General features: G+C 42.7%; 1 protein-coding gene across 1 annotated transcript in view; it reads right to left on the bottom strand.

The window, feature by feature from the left end:
• Window positions 1–5,490: 5,490 nt before the first annotated feature.
• LOC126259281 (ADP,ATP carrier protein 2-like) overlaps window positions 5,491–22,564 on the bottom strand; it is a 39,846-nt gene continuing 22,772 nt past the window's right edge. The window contains exon 4 of the mRNA XM_049955928.1: window positions 5,491–6,226. Within this exon, the coding sequence (XP_049811885.1) occupies window positions 5,981–6,226 (246 nt within the window). The 3' untranslated portion in view covers window positions 5,491–5,980. The remainder of the gene's footprint in view (window positions 6,227–22,564) is intronic.

The raw sequence follows: 22,564 nt of genomic DNA, 5'->3' as shown, positions 1-22,564 counted from the left end.
TGAGGCTACAAAGATCCTGTACGGCACTGAGTATGGGCTCCCTCAACCCATTAATTCTATATTTGCATGTGGATTGTGGGAGCCAGCCTAGGATGTACAACAATATTGAGGAACAATTAACCACAGTATTGAGGAACAATTAACCACAGTCTTCATAAGGCAGAGCCTGCGACTGGTAAAATCCCAACACATGTTGGTAGATATTTCTTCTTACAGGAAGCATAACATGAGCTTCTCACAAACAAACAACATTCAGATGAGATTTCTGTATGAGAAACATGCTACTTAATCTCTCCTTATATGCAGAGTGTAGCACACTTCATGTCAATTTGGAATTTGTAGAACACTGTCCTCATGGCGTTTCAGTTTTAATGGCCAGCAGCACCAGTCTTCATTCTGGAATTATAAAATGACTACTCATTGCGAATTTCTTGTGCTTTGTCCACTAAAGTTGCACACCTATTTCTTGTGCTTTGTCCACTAAAGTTGCACACCTGGGAGGTGTCATTTAGCTGCAGTACCACACTGCTGTAATCACCATCTACAGAGAAACGCTCTTTACTTATCAGATTAAAAATGTGCTCTGGCACTGATTTTGATAAGCTTTGACATACTAGACATGGACCACTAGTAACTCCTATGATCGAGTTTAGGTCAATTCGCTCCAGTTTATGACAAAGTCGAGGTAATAAGTTATGACGCAGGACCCGTTTCGGGATAGAATCGTTAGAAAACTCGAAAGTAAGGAAATTTTTTTATACGTATCAAGTTCGTAACTTAATAGATAGATGCATATTCTCGGCGACTTTCCAGTACCAGTAGCTCCCAAATAGCACTTTGAAGCTCATCGAAATCGGTGGGTCGCAGTGTCTCGTCTCCTTGTTAAACTGTTTCATTTCATCATACACCGATAATTGATGTTACTTTCCATCAATACTCTCCTTATATTGCTTGTTGAGGTGCAGATGTACACTGATGTGACAAACGTCATGGTTCAAATGGCTCTGAGCACTATGGGACTCAACTGCTAAGGTCATTAGTCCCCTAGAACTTAGAACTAGTTAAACCTAACTAACCTAAGGACATCACAAACATCCATGCCCGAGGCAGGATTCGAACCTGCGACCGTAGCGGTCTTGCGGTTCCAGACTGCAGCGCCTTTAACCGCACGGCCACTTCGGCCGGCAAACGTCATGTGATAGCGATGTGCACATATGCAGATAGCGGTAATATCGCAGATACAAGATGTAAAATCGCGTACACGATGTAAAAAAGGGCAGTGCATTGGCGGACGTGTCATTTGCACTCAGGTAATGCCTGTGAAAAGGTTTCCGACGTATTAAGGCCGCACGACTGGAATTAACAGACTTCGAATGCGGAATGGTAGTTGGAAGTAGACGCATGGGACATTCCATTTCGGAAATCATTAGGGAATTCAGTGTTCTGAGATCCACAGTGTCAAGAGTCTGCCGAGAATATCAGATTTCCAACTTTACCTATCACCACGGACTACGCAGTGGCCGACGGCCTTCAGTTAACGATCGAGAGCAACGGCGTTTACGTAGAGTTGTCAATGCTAACAGAAAAGCAACACTGTGTGAAATAACCGCAGAAATCAATGTGGGAGGTACGATGAACATCAGGACAGTGCGGCAGAATTTAGCGTTTAATGGGCTATGGCAGGAGACAGCGACGCGGCGGCCTTCGCTAACAGCACAACATTGCCTGCAGCACTTCTCCTGCACTCGTGACCGTGTGGGTTGGACCCTAGACGACTGGAAAACCGTGCCCTGGTCAAGTGAGTCTCTATTTCAGTTTGGTAAGAGCTGATGGTAGGTCTCGAGTCTGGCACAGACACCATGAAGCCATGGAGTTAAGTTGTCAGCGAACCACTGCGGAAGCTGGTGGTGGCTCCACAATGATGTGGGTTTTACATGGAATGGTCTGGGTCCTCTGTTCCGACTGAACCGATCATTGACTGGAAATGGTTATGTTTGGCTACTTGGAGACCATTTGCAGCCATTCATGGACTTCATGTTCCAAAACAGCGATGGAATTGTCACTGGGCTACAATTTTTCGCAATTGGTTTGAAGAACATCCTGGACAATTTCAGCAAATGATTTGACCACCAAAATCGCCCAAGATGAATCCCATCGAACATTTATGGGACATAATCGTGAGATCAGTTCGTGCACAAAATTCTGCACTGGCAACAGTTTCTTAGTTATGGACGGCTTTAGAGGTAGGGTTGCTCAATATTTCTGCATGGGACTTGTTGAGTTCATGCCACGTCGTATTGTTGCCCTATGCCAAGCAAAAGAAGGTCCGACACTATATTAGCAGGTATCCCATGACTTCTGTCACCTCAGTGTATTAAATGCAGCTGTGGTGAAAGTGAATATAAGAACAATTTGTAGCCCCATAATAGCCGGCCGGAGTAGCCGTGCGGTTCTAGGCGCTACAGTCTGGAACCGAGTGACCGCTACAGTCGCAGGTTCGAATCCAGCCTCGGGAATGGATGTGTGTGATGTCCTTAGGTTAGTTAGGTTTAATTAGCTCTAAGTTCTAGGCGACTGATGACCTCAGAAGTTAAATCGAATAGTTCTCAGAGCCATTTGAACCATTTGTAGCCCCATAATAATTAGAAAATCTCTGTCTACTGGCCATACAGTTAACTACGAGTCATAAATTCGCGAGTACATCCTCACCCCGTCAAAGAAACACACATACGTAGAACACGTATTTGAAGTGTGCATGAGAAAGTCCGTATCTCTACAATTGCCTTTGGTTGGCGTTTACAGCATCTGAACCTAAGCAAGTTGTATTAGGAAGCCGAGTTGGGAGAGCTTAACAACTAATGTGCCACTCTTCGCGAATAAATTGTGTGTAGTGGGGGGGGGGGGGGGATGGAGAGTGCCAGGTTCCTGTTTGGGAGCAGCACAAGCACGTTATTTCGGTGGCTGCGCTCCCCGGGCTGCCTCGTGCTAAACGCGGCCCTGACGTCATACCTTTACTAGGTCTCTGAGTGATCTCTAGCGCATTAGACGAGGCTACAGGGGGGAAAGTTATGTAACTGCACTCTATGAATGGACTTCCAAGGTCGAACCAAAGGCGCACGCCACACTTGGCTAGCTTCGTAACGCCGATGAACTGATACTTCCGAACGACATTTACTCTTAGCTTTGGCGTGCTAAGCCTGGGAATGTTCGTCAAATTACGCAAGCGAGCCTCCGAGTGACCTCTTTGGCATTGTTCGGTAGCAAAGCATTGTGAAGTAATATGCCACTAGACTACTCAGCATGCTAACAGCAAAGCAACGGCTGTTTGTTGGTACCAAACGTGGATGGAATACCTGTCTTTTCTTTTTCTGACCCTGCATGTATTGCAATACCACTAAAAACTACTTTTTTACGCTACTCAAGGCGCTAATGACAGCCCGCTACTTTTGAAATGACTAGTAGTACATTTGTTTTCAGGATGACGTTTTCTGCTTCTCGGTTCTCTCCAACTGCTGTTTTCAAGAACTAATAAAATGCTCGAGACCAAGTTCTAATTGATTAATAGTTAAATCTGTCGTTCATTTTTTCGGTTTTAACTAGCAGACAAAACTGACTTGTGAACGTAGCGCTATCAAACTTCGCTCATACAGCTGCTGTTGCAGCTTCTAGTGATTGTTACTGTCGGAGACGCATACCTGTTGCTTACCAATTCATGAAAACTAAGAAAAATGAAATAAGAGCAAGCTGTTGAAGTGTTCAAGGAAAGCACTTTAAGGCCACCTGCTCCAGCTTTATAGCCAGTTAAAATGAGCCTTGGCCTCTTGATTCACTATTTCTTCTTCCTCTTCATCTGTCTGTCGTCAAGTTGGAACTGGAGTCGCGGAAAACGTCCAAAACAATAATTTGTTAAACAAATTCTCGAGTGCTTCTTCTTGGTGCTCGATTCAAGAATATGTAGATTATAATAAAAATTGTGTATGAAACCGCCTATACAAATTAGGAGAGGAATATATCAAAAAATATAATGATTTTGTTTTTGTGAGTCATTAGATCTGTGTTGTGTTTACAATAAGCTTATGTTTCAGTGTACATGTTTGAAAAAGCGATGACTCTTTTCTCTTTAAATGTGTCCCCTTGTGAAAAGCTATGGACACTTGGTTCTTTACAGGCAAGTCGCTTGGTTTCAGGATTCTGGGAGACAACTTTCAGGGCCTCGTGTGGCGGACTCTTGCAGAGTGAACACGATTTAATTTGTTTATTAAGAATAAGGATGGAGGATTTAAATCAGGATTGCTATCGTAAGTGCGAATAATTTGTTCCGTACTTTATAACGTAGGAAACTGTGACGGTATAACAAAAAAGAGACCCTGTTTTCAAATGTATTCATAAAGAAAACTTCTTAAGCTATTATGCGGCGAGTGTAAACTAAAGGGGTTTATGTTTATAATTGTCTATTTTTACTGGATCGTTAACTCCGACAGAGAAAGCATGAAAATCTTGTGTCGTGACGCCACTGGGAAGATTCATTGTCATGTATCCTTTTTCTTTCTGGTATTTAGTATCCTCAGAAAATTGTAAATTGACATTCATTATTCACAATGGAATACAGCATAGTTTGGTCTTTAGTAAGACAACTTGCTTGGTATAAGCCTTACCGTTAAAATTAGAGAAAGCTCGATGGGTCAGTTAATTATAACATATTAGAAACATAACATATATGGCTTCGAATGATTCACTGGTAATTTTTTTAAAGTGCAGGTTGGAACATCTGTTCAGAACGACTATGATGAACTCGTTTACGTCGATCGGCGTATCCTCTGAAACATGTAAACATATGTCGGTATTATGCACATGGGTTTTCCGTAACCGTGTGCCACATTCAAATCAACGGAAAATCTGTCTATAATTGAGCTCTGCAAAACAAAGAAGTATTGAAATGAAATAATCGTCTGGGGTCGTTAGACCACCTGGGGCAAGTCTTTCTATTGACGCCATTTCGGCGATCTGCGCTTCGAAGAAGATGATTTGAAGGTATTAAGAGCTATTGTATGTGAGAACTTTACCACTGTGTGAGTTTTGAGAGGTAGCATATGTGCCAAGTGTCGACACACGTTTGGAACTGTGTAACCTGAAACAACTGGATTTTCAGTAGAGGAGAAACAGTCCATCTCCTTAATTATTTCCCGTAAAAGTTCTATATTTGTAATTTGCGCATTATGTTGCCTGCCGTGATCAAGCGTCCAGTTCGAAAGGGGTTTCCATTGGCACTGTCGTTGCTTTTTCTTTATCTCATTTGTACATAATAGTTGTGAAATTTTCCCAAAGTTACTCTTGAAACAAACCTGTTATAGTGATTTCACCTCAGTAAGGTAACAAATACTTAACCAGCCGCTAAAATGAGAGTGGCGCCAGCTTTTGTCTCCATACTGCAGACTCTTCTCGCCGGTGCTGAAAAATAGTTGATGATTGTTGTCAGTCACAAGACAAACATCGTGTTTATAGTTATTTTATTTTTACGTATGTTGGTGGCTGATGACAGTATGTGTATAAATATGTTGCGAAACGCTGCGATCTTGTCTTTCAACTATTTGCTGAAGGGATGATCCTCTCCTATAAAAAGAAAATGCTAACCTAGGATCTAATCGGAACATGTTTTTTTGTAACGGAAACTGGCTGCTTTAGACACCTTTGAATAACTCGTGGACCAGCGATAACAGATACGTACCTCCCCGACCAGTCAAACAGTTTATTTGATGAGCGCGAGTCGGGAGTGTCTGTATGTGTGTGTACTACCCTTCAGTTGGAATTTTACGTTGAAGACCCCCTCCCCCTAGATCCCTGCAAGTGGACGCGGCGCCGCAGACTTCGCCCCTCGCTTCGACTGGGAGTGCGACGCCCCGTCCGGCCCGGCTTTCGGCTGTCGGCAGTGGTCCCGCCCGCTGCCTTGCAACTACGAGGAAAGCGGCTACGCTGACGCTGCTTAGAACAGGAAGTTCTTGATCTCGTCGTAGAGGACGAGCACGAGCGCGCCACCCGTGCCTCGCAGGACGTTGGAGAAGGCGCCCTTGAAGAAGGCCTTGCCGCCCTCAGTCTTGTAGATGACCGCCCAGCAGTGCATCGTGTTCTTGTAGACGACGTCCGCCTTGGCACGTCCGGACTGCATCATCATCCGCCGTCGCACGGTGTCGAATGGGTACGAAATGATACCCGCACCTGTCGTCACCGTCTGAAAAACGAGTAAAAGGGATTCTGTGTAAATGCTCGCTCGGATGGAGAGCAGAAAAAGAGCATGCCAGTTACTGGCGGAGATTATCTGCATAGAGATATGTCAGCATTTGTTATACGTATCTCCTGTTAATGCTCTATAGGGTAAAACCGAACACCATCTACAAAATTTCAGGGCTTGTGAAGGGATATTTTCTGAGTGCAATGGTGTTATGGATCCTTGGTTTACTGTGGCTCGCTGCAGAGTAATAGTGTAATTATGATATATTCGGTTTTTTGCCTCAGTTGTCTTTGTTTCTGTCAAAATACCTTCGCAACACTGCGAAAGTCTTTAATATGCAATAACCAAAAACACAACCACTCATGTAAAACAAGTACAGTTTTATCACAGTGTGTTTAATTTGTTCTCTCAGTGTACTCGTACAACGTAGTACGTAACACATGCCGAACTGTTCCCTTAAGCCTCGTACACACCTAGCCGACAAATCGACACGTGTCGTGGGACACATTTCATGCCTGTTCAGCGACATTTTTCTCGTGTTCTGCGGCTGTCGCAATACAAAAGTTGCAAGTCTCAGGTTCCCCAACGAGATGGGGAACATGGCGACAATACTACGCTACTTGTGACTTGGCAAGACAGCCAAGTCACTATGCGAGGATGCCGAAAGGCACGCGTTAAGCTCACACAGACTGGCGTGAGGTCTGGAACAGTTAAGGGAATTCTTAGTAGCAAATAAAGTACGTAGTTGATGTAATACTTAACTTTAATCCATAATTGGTTAACATCGGTCTGACGGTACAGGCATTTCCATATTAATATAAACTGGTAATGGCGCCTTGCTAGGTCGTAGCAAATGACGTAGCTGAAGGCTATGCTAACTATCGTCTCGGCAAATGAGAGCGTAATTTGTCAGTGATCCCCTTCTGGCAAAGTCGTCTGTACAACTGGGGCGAGTGCCAGGACGTCTCTCTAGACCTGCCGTGTGGTGGCGCTCGGTCTGCAACCACTGACAGTGGCGACACGCGGGTCCGACGTATAGTACCGGACCGCGGCCGATTTAAAGGCTACCACCTAGCAAGTGTGGTGTCTGGCGGCGACACCACACTACTCACACTGATCAGCCAAAACATTATGACCACTGCCCACCGCGACGTTGGATGCCGCCTGATAGCGTTGCAGGCACTGACGCGGTAATTAAAGTGTGCAGCAAAGCAGACACGGACGGGGGATCACCCTAGCGAAGACACGGGCTGCAAATGGGGAAATCCATTGAGATACGCGATTTTGACAAAGGGTAGATTATTATTACGCAGAGCTTATGAACGAGTATCTTGAAAACGGCGAATCTGGTCGAAAATTCATGTGCTTCTGTCGTGAGCATCTAGGGAAAGAGGTAGGAGGACAGAGAAACTGCTACTAGTCGCTAAATGGTTGGATGTCCACTTGGGGTTCAGAGGCTTGTCTGTTCTGTAAAGTAGGATAGATGGTGATCTGTGGCATCTCTGCCGAAAGAACTCAGTGGTGGTGCACGCACAGGTGTTTCGGAGCACACCGTTCATCGTACACTGTTGAACATAGATCTCTGAAGACCACCCCTACGTGTTCACATGTTGACCCAATGACATCGTCAATTACGACTGCAGTGGATACAGGACCATCGGGATTCGACCGTTGATCAATGGAAACGTTTCGGTTGTTCTGATGAATCACATGTTTGCCACACTAGGTTGATGGTCGCCTCCACAAACGCCGTCATCGAGGTGAACAGCGGTTCGGAAAGTTCAGCTTGCCACAGACGTAGGCTGATGGGAGCAGTATTATGCTATGAAAAAATGGAAATGAGCGTTTGGCGTCATTTGCCGCCTTGGTGCAGGTCTTGTTACATTCGACGCTACATTGGGCGAGCTGCACGCCGAATGGGGATGAAGACTACACAACACCTAGTCCCTGCCGGCACGGTAGCTCAGCGTGTTCGGTCAGAGAGCTGGTTGGCCTCTGTAATAAAAAAACTGAGCGAAACGATCAACAACGAACTGGAACGGATGTCATGCGACGTCCGCAACGACCAAACACAACGAACAAAATGAAAAAAAAAGTCTCTGAGCGGAGAAAATCTCCGACGCTATGGCAGATATTCTCTTGCGCTTGCATGGCAGTAATCGAAGACACGCTGGCAGCTGCTAATCACTTGCATCCGTTCATGCTTGATGTCATCCTCGATGGCGATGTAATCTTCAACAGAATAGTTGTCCGTGTCTCGAAGCCAGAACCGTCCTTCAGTGGTTTAAGGAGCATTTCAGTCAACTCACGTTGATGTCTCGGTGACCAAATTCACCTGATGTAAATCCTGTAGAACCCACGTGGATCGCTATCTGGCGCCATCACCGCGTACGCAAATCAGCGGCCTGTTATTAACGCGTATTAGGCTCTGCATATCCTGTGCGTAGACATCCAATGCCACATACCTCCACAAACCTACCAACAGACTCGGATTTCTTATACGCAGAATTAGTGATGCATTTTGTTCCAAAGACGCTATTAAGCAGGTGGTCATAATGTTTAGGCTCATCAGTGTATTGTAGTCTGTACGTTTTCCGAGTCAGTTTCTTCTTGCCTGCCGCGAAGAAAACACTGAAAATAACTGAAGATTTTCAGGCTCTCCCATGTCTTTAGAATGTGACTTACTTCTCAAGACTATAAAAACAGAAGCAAAAGAGGAGGTGCTCTGGAGCACTGGCCAAAAAAATACGAAATGTCGAAGCTCGACATGGAAAAAAATACACAATTTTAAATCAGGAGAGAAGACAAGACACTATGCGATTAAAAAAAAGTGGCTCTTCTTCGAAAAATCAAACTGGTTGGGTTATCACCCATTACAATTTTTATTACAAGGCTAGGACCCGGGGAAATCCTGCGTGCAGACTCCGATGAAGGAGATGAAGATACACTCTCAATGAAGTAAGTGCGTTTTATTTTATTTCACAATTTACCCCAGTACGCTACACTGACTTTTACCTGTACTGTAATAATATATTGTTATACATATGTATCATTTCTGATTCTGAGTGAAAGTTATATGTATACATATTCAGTAAATTAGCCTTCCCTCACCCGCATATTAATAGTTAGATATACGTGTAGATGATTTTGTACCGGCATTGTTGTTGTCTGATCTTTGCCGTGTGGTCCCACTTGTAACCTGTTCTTTTAACATTTGCTGATTTCTGCAGTGCAACTGAGTCCGATGTTGTGAACGCGCGATTTTGTATAGGGATTGTCGCGTTACAATGTATCGGGACACACAGTGAAGAATTCCCATCAGTCTGGCCTGCTGCTTCCGCAGCTGCAGCATTCCTAACAACCAGGTCCATGTGGGTATCGACCGGAGCCTCGTAAACTGGGTTCTTCGTATGCCCCAAAAAGATTGGCGTATTGGTATCGTCTTTCTTGGCCAAAATGGTCAATGAAGATGACCACCACGACCAATCCATTGTCGCCCAAACTGTCTTCAGTGCGGTTCCTAACAAGGGAACCTCCCCATCGCACCCCCCTCAGATTTAGTTATAAGTTGGCACAGCGGATAGGCCTTGAAAAACTGAACACAGATCGATCGAGAAAACAGGGAGAAGTCGTGTGGAACTATGAAAAAATAAGCAAAATATACAAACTGAGCAGTTGATGCGCAAGATAATTAACATCAAGGACACTGAGCTCAGGAGCGCCGTGGTCCCGTGGTTAGCATGAGCAACTGCGGAACGAGAGCTCCCTGGTTCAAATCTTCCCTCGAGTGAAAAGTTTTAATTTTTTATTTTCAGTTGATGTGGCAAACTCTTATGTTTTCATCACTTTTTTGGGAGTGATTATCACATCCGCAAGAAAACCTAAATGCCGGCCGGAGTGGCCGAGCGGTTAAAGGCGCTAAAGTCTGGAACCGCACGACCGCTACGGTCGCAGGTTCGAATCCTGCCTCGGGCATGGATGTGTGTGATGTCCTTAGGTTAGTTAGGTTTAAGTAGTTCTAAGTTCTAGGGGACTTACGACCACAGCAGTTGAGTCCCATAGTGCTCAGAGCCATTTGAACCATTTTTTGAAAACCTAAATCGGGCAAGGTAGAAGAATCTTTTTACCCATTCGCCAAGTGTACAAGTTAGATGGGTCGACAACATACTCCTGTCATGTGACGCACATGCCGTCACCAGTGTCATATAGAATATATCAGACGTGTTTTCCTGTGGAGGTATCGGTTGACCTATGACCTTGCGATCAAATGTTTTCGGTTCCCATTGGAGAGGCACGTCCTTTCGTCTACTAATCGCACGGTTTTGCGGTGCGGTCGCAAAACACAGACACTAAACTTATTACAGTGAACAGAGACGTCAATGAACGAACGGACAGATCATAACTTTGCGAAAATAAAGAAAGTAAAATTTTCACTCGAAGAAAGACTTGAACCAATGACTTCTCGTTCTGCAGCTGCTCACGCTAACCGCGGGACCACAGCGCTCATGAGCTCACACTATCCTTGATGTTGCATATCTTGCGAATGGACTACTCAGTTTGTATATTTTGCTTGTTATTTCATAGTTCCACACAACTTCTTCCTGTTTTCTCGATCGATCTGTGTTCAGTTTTTCAAGGCCTATCCACTGTGCCAACTTATAACTAAATCTAAGGGGGGTGCGATGGGGAGGTTCCCTTGTAAGTACCTTGACTTGAATGGAACCATTTTGTTTCGGAACGGGATAACAGCGCATATCGTTGACTTTTACGTTGTTGTTTATATATTTTCAGTGCAGTAGAGGAACGAACATAACAATGTAGTAAGAAATCAAGCCACATGTAATTATCCTGTAACGATCAATCAGAGACTAAAAGGTCCCTTATACCAGAATACTCAGGAAATATCTGTGAAAAACCTCCTAAATTTTGTCGGTATAGTTCATTTTTGATTGGAACTAAAGTAACTAACAGCATCTCTACATGATGTTTGGTTCAGTCCCCAAAAGGGTTAACTGCTAGGAATGTGTGGTGAGACCTTTATAAAATTTAGGCACATAGGAGCGCCCAAATGCGGGGATATGGTGAGAAGAATACTTGACTGATAACTGTTTCGTCTGCTATCTTAAACGCTGCATAGTTTTTTTTATTTTTTTTTTATAGTGAACAATATTCACAGCTGTACATAAGTTTTGCGGTAACCAGTGTAAATTATTTCGTGATTTGAGGTAGTTTCCTTGTAAGAGGTGCTCGTAGACGCAGTTTCGATCAGTAGCATTTTATATGATGTGACGATCTATTTCCTCCTCTAAATAATCTATCAGATAGCAGACAAGTTGCATTCGCTAAGGCCATATTTTCAGCATATTTTCAGTATTTATAACGAAATAGTCGGCGCTGCGTATGATAGCTCACCGCGATTAGCCTCTTTCCTCTCTCACTTAAAACTAAACTCAGCCCGAACAAGACACGAAGGCCCAACGGTACCGACCGGCCGCCGTGTCATCCTCAACCTCACTGAATGCGGATATGAAGGGGTCAGCACACCGCTTTCCCGGCCGTATCTCAGTTTACGAGACCGGAGCCGCTACTTTTCAATCAAGTAGCTCCTCAGTTTGCCTCACAAGCACCCCGCTTGCCAACAGCGCTCGGCATACCGGGTGGTCGCCCATCCAAGAGCTAGCCCAGTCCTACAGGCCTTAACTTTGGTGATCTGACGGGAACCGGTGTTGCCACTGCGGCAAGGCCGTTGAACTGTCCCTCTCACATAGGTATCACTATAGTTTTTGCTTCTGTAGTCACACGACACAATAGAGACGAAACTGTAAAATGTTCGCATTATACTGAAGAGCTAGTTATCTTAGCGTATTAGTGCACGACTGTTTCTCGACTTTGAACTGAGTATACTCTGTTCCATCAAAATCTATCAACTCGTGGCAATGAACCAGTAGCGTACCTCTCTTTTACTAGTTCTTGTACACGGTTTGCGGCGAGCAAGGTCGTGCCTGTAACAAACTGCTCGTCCTCTGCAACCGAACACCAAGATGACTGATTTTATTCAAAGTCATCATAACGCAAGGACACAGTTCAAAATCGGTAAACAGTCACGCAATAACACGCCACAACGAATAGCTTCTGGTGCGTGTTCTCTCCTGTCTTTTGAGTCAATTGTATTACTTTGAATACTTACTTTCCTCTTTGGACTTTCCGCTACTTTGTAGATTGCACCAGATTTTCCATTCTTTATATTACAGATGTATTAGTTTTAGAAGTACTAGACTAAAACACAACATTATTGTAAAGAGGTCGTATTTACCACAGTCATTTACGAAGAAAATATGTGCCCCAGGATAAATACTTCGAACTCAGCTCATAGCGCAGGCGGATTATTATTTTGTTTAATTCCAGACTGCGACTTCTAGTCTGACACAACCTATTTATCTGAGAAAGGCTAAAGATCGACCGCGGCGTAGTGAAAACTGTTTTTTCCTGACCCTTGTGCAAAAGTCCAGTGATAGAACATACGGCAAAGGACTTGGTATTATCGTGTGTTACTTGAAACTGGTTTACCGAATGCCATAAATTCTTACAAAATGAATTGCTGAAGCTTACCCCTAAATTCATAACAATCTGAGAAAATAAATGAAATTTGGTATTCCCTATAACTTTAAGTACTTTGTAAGCAAGACAAATGCTGTTCCGTGCCGTTATTCGCTTTTGCGCACGATCCTGTATTATAACATTGAATTTTCCACAGTCGAAGAGAGGCAATAACATAATCCCTCCATGCCTTACTAAGTGCACTAGACATGACTCGAACAGTGCGAAAAACATTCTTGACACTGGAATTTATGTCGATGATAATCATGTTAGACACTTTTAATGGTTCTATCTCAATTTTTTCTGATACATTGAGTTTGTAATCGTATTATTACGTTTTAGCATCTTCTCGTAAATTTAGTACTTCGTAGAATACTCAAGAGGCGCACGGCAAGTTTGTGGTTCATTATCAGTATAACGCAGTACATATCGAACTACTACAAAGAGACTTGGTAGTGGTCTTCATTAACAACTTCCGCCTCTAACAAATACAGAGACTAAGTAAATGTTTTCGCGCAAGTTACCCAACGCAGTGTGGCTGCCACAGTTGGCAGCATCGCTGCACTTTGTCACGCTCTCAGTCGACCTCCATTTGTCCCCAGTACGAACGTCACAGGAGTACCCTCATTACAAATGCTGTTGGCTCTCCAGTGAGTTCAGCAGAACAGTACAAGCTCTGTACATTAGCTGTGCATTTTAATAAATGTTGTGCTGATTTTCATAAATCCTTCCGCCGTTCACGACACAGTACTACATACATGTACATCAGTGAAATAAGAACTGCTCTGACTGCTCTCTCGGTCTAACTCTTAATGGAGATGATTGCTGTATATATTCGTGGAAAAATAATGGCGTTGTTTTGTGCAATAATAGCTGTGTATCGGTGAAAACAGATAGCATTTGTCATGATAGTGCAGGGACCATTTTCTAGTCTTTCTTGGAATAATATCCTTGGCATATCACACGATTTAGAAACTGCCAGATTCTCTAGAGATCAGTGGTGCAATATACTGAGCAGTGGAATTCTGCTGTAACGCGGAGCTCTGGCGACACACCAATAAACGGTTTAGGAGCGGTGTAAGTACCTGTAAGGAAACCTCCTAGAAAGATTTTACTGCTACGTTTGAAACGCGTAGAATGTGTTAGCTAATGTTGCAAGGCTTATGAGCCACGATAGTTAGAACCAATAATACTTGTAACTATACGCTTAACAAAAAACAGAACGAGATAGTGGTATGCAACTGTAGTTTCCTAACTACATTAATAACGAACTTTAGCAATAGATCACCAAGCCCGACAAATCAATTAACTACAATTAAAATACGGTTAAGTATTAACACCTGGACCTTGCCTCTACGCGGAAAGAGTTCTATTTCAATTGAGTCATTAAAATCCAGGAGGACGGAACAACTCGGGTCAGAAGTGTGTACAGTATGACCATTGTGACTTTTGGTATTGGACTAGGGCAGCGCCGATATGCCAGAAATGGCGCACCAGTCCACACGTAGTCTTTTTCGAGTGTGCATGCTGTTTCATCCCGCTGTCTTCTAATCACTTCCATTGCTCTCTGATGACGAGTGAGGAAATAAAGTATGAAAACACTGCAACTTCTAATATGAGAAGACGACTCTGTACGTACTGTATTTGTTAAACTAATAGATATGGTCACAAGCAAAATGCTTACCTGTTGCGGATCTGCTGCTCATAATTGTCTGTTAAGCGGTAATGTTTCTTCGGGGAATTGTGTTTCTGTAGCAATAGATTCGTTAACTTCGAAACATCAATAGTACACAAATGCAGATTTTTACGAGTAAATGTCCTTGATGGGTGGTAGAATAGACGTAATTCCGTATTTTAAAGTTATTTTTCTTCGGTTTTCCCTGTTCAAGCAAGGGAAGACAGTGAGAACTGACTTCGGCTCCCCATATTCTGGTGTTTCCCACTTAGAAATTCTCTGGCCGGTCTACTGAGTGCGCTGTATGTTACGTCATACTATGTTACTTCTCATTAAGTCAACGGAGAGAATTGAGAGAGTCGAACGGACAGTGATTGCTGTTCACAGGAACAAACACGTAAGGTCGCACTTTCTGTCGCTAGTGTTCATAAAAATTTTACACGTACGACACTGTGATTACAGTTTCAGATGTGGACGTATTCTGTATCAGATCGTAATCCAAGGAAAATTATTTTCGTTGTTTAAAGCAGATCAACAGGATTTACTGAATCAGGCCGCTCAAAGCTCCCAACCTTCATGCTGTCAAACACTCATGAGTCAATATATTATGACAACCCGTGCAGATACTTCATAACAATGTTTCATAACAATGCTTACGTTGCACATAGCTGTCATGTTGTCTTAGATTACTACTACGGGCCCCATGGAAACCCAGATGAATGTCCACCGTAGCATAACACTGCAACTACCAGCCCACGTCGGAGGCGCTGTGCATGTTTCGAGCAGCCGTCCTCCTGAAGTAACAAGAAGCGTGGTTCATCTGACCAGGTGCCTAGTCTCCACTGATCCACAGTATAATCTCGACGATCGCGTGCCTACTGGTATAGTAACTGACGATGTCGGTAGAGGAGCATGTGAACACGTAGGGTTTGTCTGCTGGGGAGCCCAATGTACGCTGAGTGGTTTGCTTCGAAACTCTTGTGCCTGCGCCAGCATTGCACTCTGTCATGAGATCGCTGGTTATCCTAGTTTACAGAACGAGAAAACCTCCTCAACATTGTGGTGCGAGAAGAGGATTTCGTAGAAGTTGACAGTCACACAGAGGAGAGAAGCATCATGCGTATCTATGTGGCGCGAGAAAAGGATTTTGTAGAATCTAACGATCGAGCAGACGGGTGACTTTACAGCCAACTGTGAGGCACGAGAAAAAGGTTGCGATAGAGGTTGACACTCACGCAGACAGGAATAACGTCACACGCAGTATCGTGGTGCGAGAGGTGGACTGTATGGAACTGGGCCGTTATGGTAAGCCACGTATAAATCTGTCGGTTGATGGTTCACTAAATACCTACATTTTAGAAAACAGTAAATATGAAGAGAAGAAAGAACAAAAGAAACAAGGAGCTGACGGGGAAGGACAACAGATGCGGTAGTGTGGAAGGAAATTAGAAGAGTTCAGTATTCCAGGTGATGGTTAGACAGGCTGAGTATGTAATGAAGAGAGAAAAGAAGAAAAAGAGTGTATCTACAATAAACAAAGAAATAAAAGCTTCGAATACTTTTTACTGCAGAAGAAGACATAGAGTTTGAGGATGATGGGTCTAAAAGAGAAGACACAACAACAAAAGACAAGAAACAGGAAGAAGAAGAAAATAGCATTGAAGTGGGACATACAAACATGAGCATGAATACTAAGAATGACTGGAGGAGTATGAAGAGTTCAGAAAGGAGGAATGAAGGTGGAAAGAAGAGGAGAAGGTGTGAGGGCACAATGAAGGAGGAGGAAACGCAGAAGAGGAAGAAAAGGCGATAAATATCGAAGATCGACATGAGTAGAAGGTTTGTGGGGAAAGGAGGAAGAATTTTGGGAGGAGGAAAAGAAGAAAACAGATAGTAGTAGACAAGAGGAACCGACGAATGAAAAGGAGGAGACTGTCTCCATAAAAGGTGGAAGGAGGAAAGATAGTATTGTTGGTGTTACTGGTGGGTAAGAAAGTGGGAATGTCAATATGAAGAGCGAAAACGCCCCAATGTGTGTTAGAGAAGAAGAGAACGACAGAAACGTATGTAGACTGGAGAGTGAAGAGAGCGGATGGAAGAATGTTCTAGTAAGCAAAAAGAAGCAAAGAGAGAAGGCAAAGAAGAGGAGAAGCAGTTGGGGGCTTTTGTTAGAGATTTTGTAAATCCGAAAAGGTATAGTTTAGATGGTACACAGCACACTAAATTAGCTAGAGTGTGTACTCTGATACTCTTATTTATAACGATATAAGTGCTCGCAAAAATAACGAAAATTTATCTGCCAGCCAAGCTAGAAGAAGGGGAAGGTAGAAGCATTTTAGAAATTGCACAATGTCAAGAGAAGGGACTTAAATCTAAGCTAAGTGTCAGCCACTGGATAAAAAGGTAGGATGTGTCAGCTGCGTTCCTCAATCGGAAGACTGTTTACTAGGAGAAGATCCTATGGAGGAAGAAGTTCATGGTGAATATGTTTTTTATATTTTTATATGAGAGAATTCACTGAACTAACATTTGAGAGCGGAATAAATGTGACCAGTGAGATTGAAGAGGACGTTACAGTTAGTAGACGCAGCGTGACCCTATGTTGATTTTGGAGAGGATGGGATAGCGTTGTCGATGGCAAGATGAGTGGTGTATCTGTCGGACTGAAGCGCCAGATTATAGCACGGCGTTTCAAATGAATGGAGGGGCGTAGCATGTCATCGGTGATCAACGTGTTTGTGGGCCGCGAGTTTTAACGGCTGAAGACTGACAACACTGTTTACAAACATGGAGGCGGGCTCTGAACTGTCAGAAGCAGGCGTGTTACAGCGCTAACATAGCTGTATGGCTGGCTGTGGAATTAGAGCATTTATGAATGAGTGTCAGTAGCAATTGTTTGTAATATTTAGTTAAAGAACACGTAACCTGTGTTAAAAATGGAAGAAGGAGACAGTTGAAAGGATAGAGCGGAGAATAGTTTGAGAGGAAACGGTAATGGAACTCTGGTAGCGTTCATGGTATTCAGAGAGTTGATAAACTGAAAACGCGAACAGTAATTTGGACAGTGACCATGAACGGAGCATTACACCACACGGGTGATGATGTCGCGGAACGTGAAATTTGCAATGAGAGAAACATTCTTGTGTTTTAAATTGTTGTGGTGTCGGCGGTAGTGTAGAACTGTTTGATGTACGCGGCATGGAGTTTGTGGTTCTTTATTGAACACGAGGAGAGTGGGTGTGTTAAAAGGTAGCTAGATTAGAGGAACAAGAGCTGAAGAGTTGAAGTGTTTTCCTGGGTAAGATTCGAGGACAAACCTTAAGATTAGAAGAGATTCGGAAGAACTTTTATGGCATATAGCATGTACGTGAAATTCAAGAAGCTTCACTGTTTATGAACATTGTAGCAAGGTGAATGAGTGGGATAACTGTGAAGAAATTGTTAACCTCAAGAGTTCATGGTACTGTCAGGGAAGGACCACGTGTGAACGAACTGTAGTTATTGACTGAACTGTATATACGGACAATTAAAAATTTTACGTGTCATTCGAACTGGCAACATAATTAGACCTATCAATCAATTTGTGAGGCCATAGTACGAACTTTCCATGAAATGACTTTACCAATAAATGTGCACGTCACCAACAAATTCATCCGATCAGGCGTGTGTTATTTGCTACAGTAATATTTTATCTTCTCTGAAACCAGACAGCAAATTCCATTCAGCAGTTCGCTGGAGTCATTTGATTGATTTTGCATAAATTTGATGAATGGCATGTTCAGGAGCAAGATTTTGAGTACTTTGAATATTCGATATATTTTATTCTAAAATGGGCGAGGAGGAACTTTATTTGCGGTGATATGACCTTCAACTACTACAACGAAAGAGCAGCAAATTTCACGCATTCTTTCTGCTGCAGACATTGGTGACACCAGTAAAGCGAGATTACATTGCCAAACAATAACAGATTCATCACGTGTGAAGAACCACCCACTGTAGTACATATAAAATCATCGCCATTAATTTTTGAAGTGAAAATTGCTGTTAATGCATTAGACATTACGAAATGATTGTTTTCTACGAGATATGTATAATGCAATCAATAAACTGTTAAACGAGAGAATAGATAATGAAAGGTATCGAAGACAAAATTAGCCTAAGTGCTTGATCTGATAGTTAGGACTGATGGTTTACTCGTAGGCCAAAATTGCGCTAATCAGTATATAAGTTTAGTTAAAGCCATACCTAATGGAGAGGTAAATTTGGATTTGTAAACAATACATGGACGTTACTCATCATAATTTTGAAATTATAGTAGCGTTGTTTAACTATAAACATGAGAGGCTTTACTGCTAAATTTCTGGAACAAAGTACTCGCTAGCAGATCAGGACTATAAAACAAATTCAATAATTAACAGAATCATTTAAGTAACAGTAACTCCCGACGTAGTGGATTATTTGCTTCTTCGTTCATGCATAGTCTTAATGCCGATATTCTCATATGATTAAAATTAACTACAAATGCCGGCCATGTGGCCGAGCGGTTCTAGGCGCTTCAGTCCGGAACCGCGCTGCTGCTACGGTCGCAGGTTCGAATCCTGCCTCGGGCATGGTTGTGTGTGATGTCCTTAGGTTAGTTACGTTTAAGTAGTTCTAAGTCTAGGGGACTGATGACCCATAGTGCTTAGTCATTTTAACCATTTAACTACAAATTTTCCAACATTCTTGTAGAGTGTTTGTGGATATGACAGGGTATGAATTATAAAGATTTCGCAAAATCTTTTGAAGATGCAGCTTACTCAAATATGTCAGATTGTTAAAAGAGAAAGTAACAGTGGCTTTGGCGAAGGGTACAGATTAGACATTGGTGATAGTAGTAAAGATGTCGCACAAGGTTAAGCTGTTAGAGCGGAAAGGATTAAATTCATTACTATGCTGTTTCATGTGGCAACTTTAATAACCAATAAGATAACCTTAAATAATCGAGAAGATAACATTTTAGAACGTACCCCTCATAAATAATTTGTTGACATTGGTAGGAAATTTGTAGTAAGGTCTTATGGGATCAAAATGCGGAGGTCATCGGTCCCTAAACTTACGCACTACTTAACCTAACTTAAAGTAACTTACCATATGGACAGCACACACACCCATGCCCGAGGGAGGACTCGAACCTCCGACGGGGGGAACCGCGCGGGCTGTGACAAGGCGCCTTAGGCCGCGCTGCTTGTCGTTGATCAGATCATTCGCTTCCACAAACTTATCATTTTTAGTGAATACTCTTCCTCTTCCAGGGATCGTGCCTCTTTGAATTTAAGGTGTGTATTGCTCTCAAACGATACTACAAATAAGCCATCATGACGTAAATATGAAAGTGTTCGATGCAAGTTGAACTATTTGGAATGACTTGTACGTCCCCGTGTACGTATACACTACGAATCACTACAAAGAAGAGGATACTATATATTGTGTCTTACATTAAGGCCTCTACCCGTTCATTTTGCGAATAGAGCGTCGGGAAAGTGAGTGGTCACACGGCTCAGTGAAGTTGTTATTAGTCTGCTTTTATCTGCGGCCGGTCCCCCTGAGTAGCTATGGGATCAGCGCGGCAGATTGCGAACTTGAAGGGGCTCGGCGTCGATTCCCGGCCGGGTCGGAGATTTTTGCCCGCTCGGCGAATGGTTGTTGTTTTGTCCTTACATCTGTGTCGTCGTTATTGACACGAAAGCCGCCTCAAACACATTATCATACGTATGTCCACTATTGAAATGGCTGCATAGGGCCGAACCGAAAGTCAATAAACTGAAAAAAGTAAAAATAAAAAAGTATGCGGCCGGGAGGCTTCAATCTTTATGTCAGAGAATAGAGTATTAATGACGTTAGTCACCGTTAAGGATGAGACGTGGGTGTACAACGACAGAGTAGAATAAAAACAATACGGATATGGCACCAAAAAGCTCTAGAATCTTGACGGTAGCAAACCATTAATTTTCTTTCATTCGAAGTGTATTTAATACTATTTTTCTGTGGCATTGAGAGGGAACAGGAAATTATATTACAAACCAGAATCTAATGCTACTGACCGCCGTTGAAGAAAGGAACCTCTTCTATATAGAAAATACCGGGTTCACGTCATTACTTCACAGTAAAGATCTACACCCAGATAGTACACAAAATACAACAAGATCGCAGTTATTGAAGACTTTTATACGAAACTTCTAGTCACATTAGAACTGTTTCGTGATCAGAGATACACTCGTCTATCATCGCGTTTCGTAGCCAATGAACAGATCGTTTCTCGTATTATTAAAATGGTCATTACATTTCGAACAGAACTCTCTTATAGAAGTCAATGTTGCTGTCTTTGATGTCACTGATTTTATCTAGAAAAATGTGACCTGGTTGAAGAAGTCTCACTTGCCCAGGTCGCGTGACTTACAAATGTGAACGACTTTATTCGGCAAACTTTAATTACCATCTTCAAATCCTTAATATACATCATTTTAGTGGCACGATATGTGGTGCACTGTCATCTGATCCTAAAAACATTGGAACTTAACTCGCTGGAGTAGACGCATTAATGCCACGTCATACATCAAATGATTAAACTGTACATGTGGTACACATTCTTAAAAGATGGTGTTAAAACGCCGTCTGTATACAAAATGTATTTCAACACCAACTTTTATGAACGTTGACGTATGACGCAGCACTAATGTGTCTGCTCCAGCGAGTTAAGTTACTATATATGCAGGACTAGATGACAGTGGACTTCATATAGTGGCACTAAATTGATGTACGTTAAGGGTTTGAAGATGGCAGTTAAAATTTACCGAAATTACTCCTACACATTTGTAAGTCACGCGATCTGAGTTTATAAAACTTCTTCAACCAGAACGTTATTTTTTTCATAACAAGAAATCGCGCTCCTGCCGACGATGTCAGGTAACCATAACTTATTTTATCATTTATTCTTATATTGTCGTACAAAAATACTGTAATTCGCCCAATGCATGTCTCATTCCTCGCTCATACGGCAGTGCTAAACAAACCAGAACGCTCGAATGATGCGAAGATCGTCATGGTGTTTGGTGTGATTATAAACGACTGCTAGAGGCATATAAATTTTGTACCTTTAGCTATTTTCGAAGCTACTGATCATCGTAGAGAATCCACAGACTAACAAGAACAAGACAGTTTCGACAAGCCAAGTTACTGATCGAAGTCCATTGGAGTAAGTTGAAGTAATCTGAAGTGCTGAAGACGTTTACTACAACGAAAATTACGGACGAGACATCTATCCTCTTCTCGTTGTTCACTATACTTCTCAAACATCATTAGACTTATGATAATTATGAACGTGTTCCAGAACGTATGCAAGCTAATTGGTATCATGATATTAGTCTTCAATTGTTCATTACGGACATATGACTTTAAAGTGCGGGTTGGTTTTGCTGCTTTTTATCTTCACCTCACCGTGCTTCTATCACTGTCACCCGTAACCCCCCCCCCCCCCCCTACTCCCTTCAGGAAGGAATACAGTAGCCTATTATAAGTTCACTTATTACTTCTTCTATACTTATTACAAATTAAAGTCCGGTCGCAGCACTTTTCTAGCGGTGTGTGAAGGACAATCCCAGAAACTGCTGTATGGCTTTTGATGCGGTTTTCGGTGGTAGATAGACTGATTTACGAGGTGGGTTTTTGTACATAAGTAATTACTCGACGCCGGAAAAGTCGTCCGGCCGTGGAGACTTATTGCTACGCGTGCGAATCTGGGGCAGGTCGCTAGCTATACAGGACCTCAGAAACAGTCTGAAAAGCTTGTAAGGGTGTTGCAGCGTAGGTTGTGCTGAGTAGTAGTTTTTAAGAAAATAATCGATGCGTTGCGCTGTTTCAGAATTAATTACCATTGAAGTTAGCCAATCAGCCCGTTTCGAGCGTAAATTCAAGCGCCTGTCAGGGACGGTGTCGCCAAACGTGTTCTTCGTTTGGTTTCCTAAAACCGAACAAGAGAGCGACAGAAAAACTGGACATGGGACGGCAGTAAATATCGAACCCGAGCC

The sequence above is a fragment of the Schistocerca nitens genome, chromosome 5, assembly GCF_023898315.1.
Source record: "Schistocerca nitens isolate TAMUIC-IGC-003100 chromosome 5, iqSchNite1.1, whole genome shotgun sequence".
In the NCBI taxonomy this organism is placed as follows: domain Eukaryota; kingdom Metazoa; phylum Arthropoda; class Insecta; order Orthoptera; family Acrididae; genus Schistocerca; species Schistocerca nitens.
This window is presented reverse-complemented; position numbering and strand designations above follow the sequence as displayed.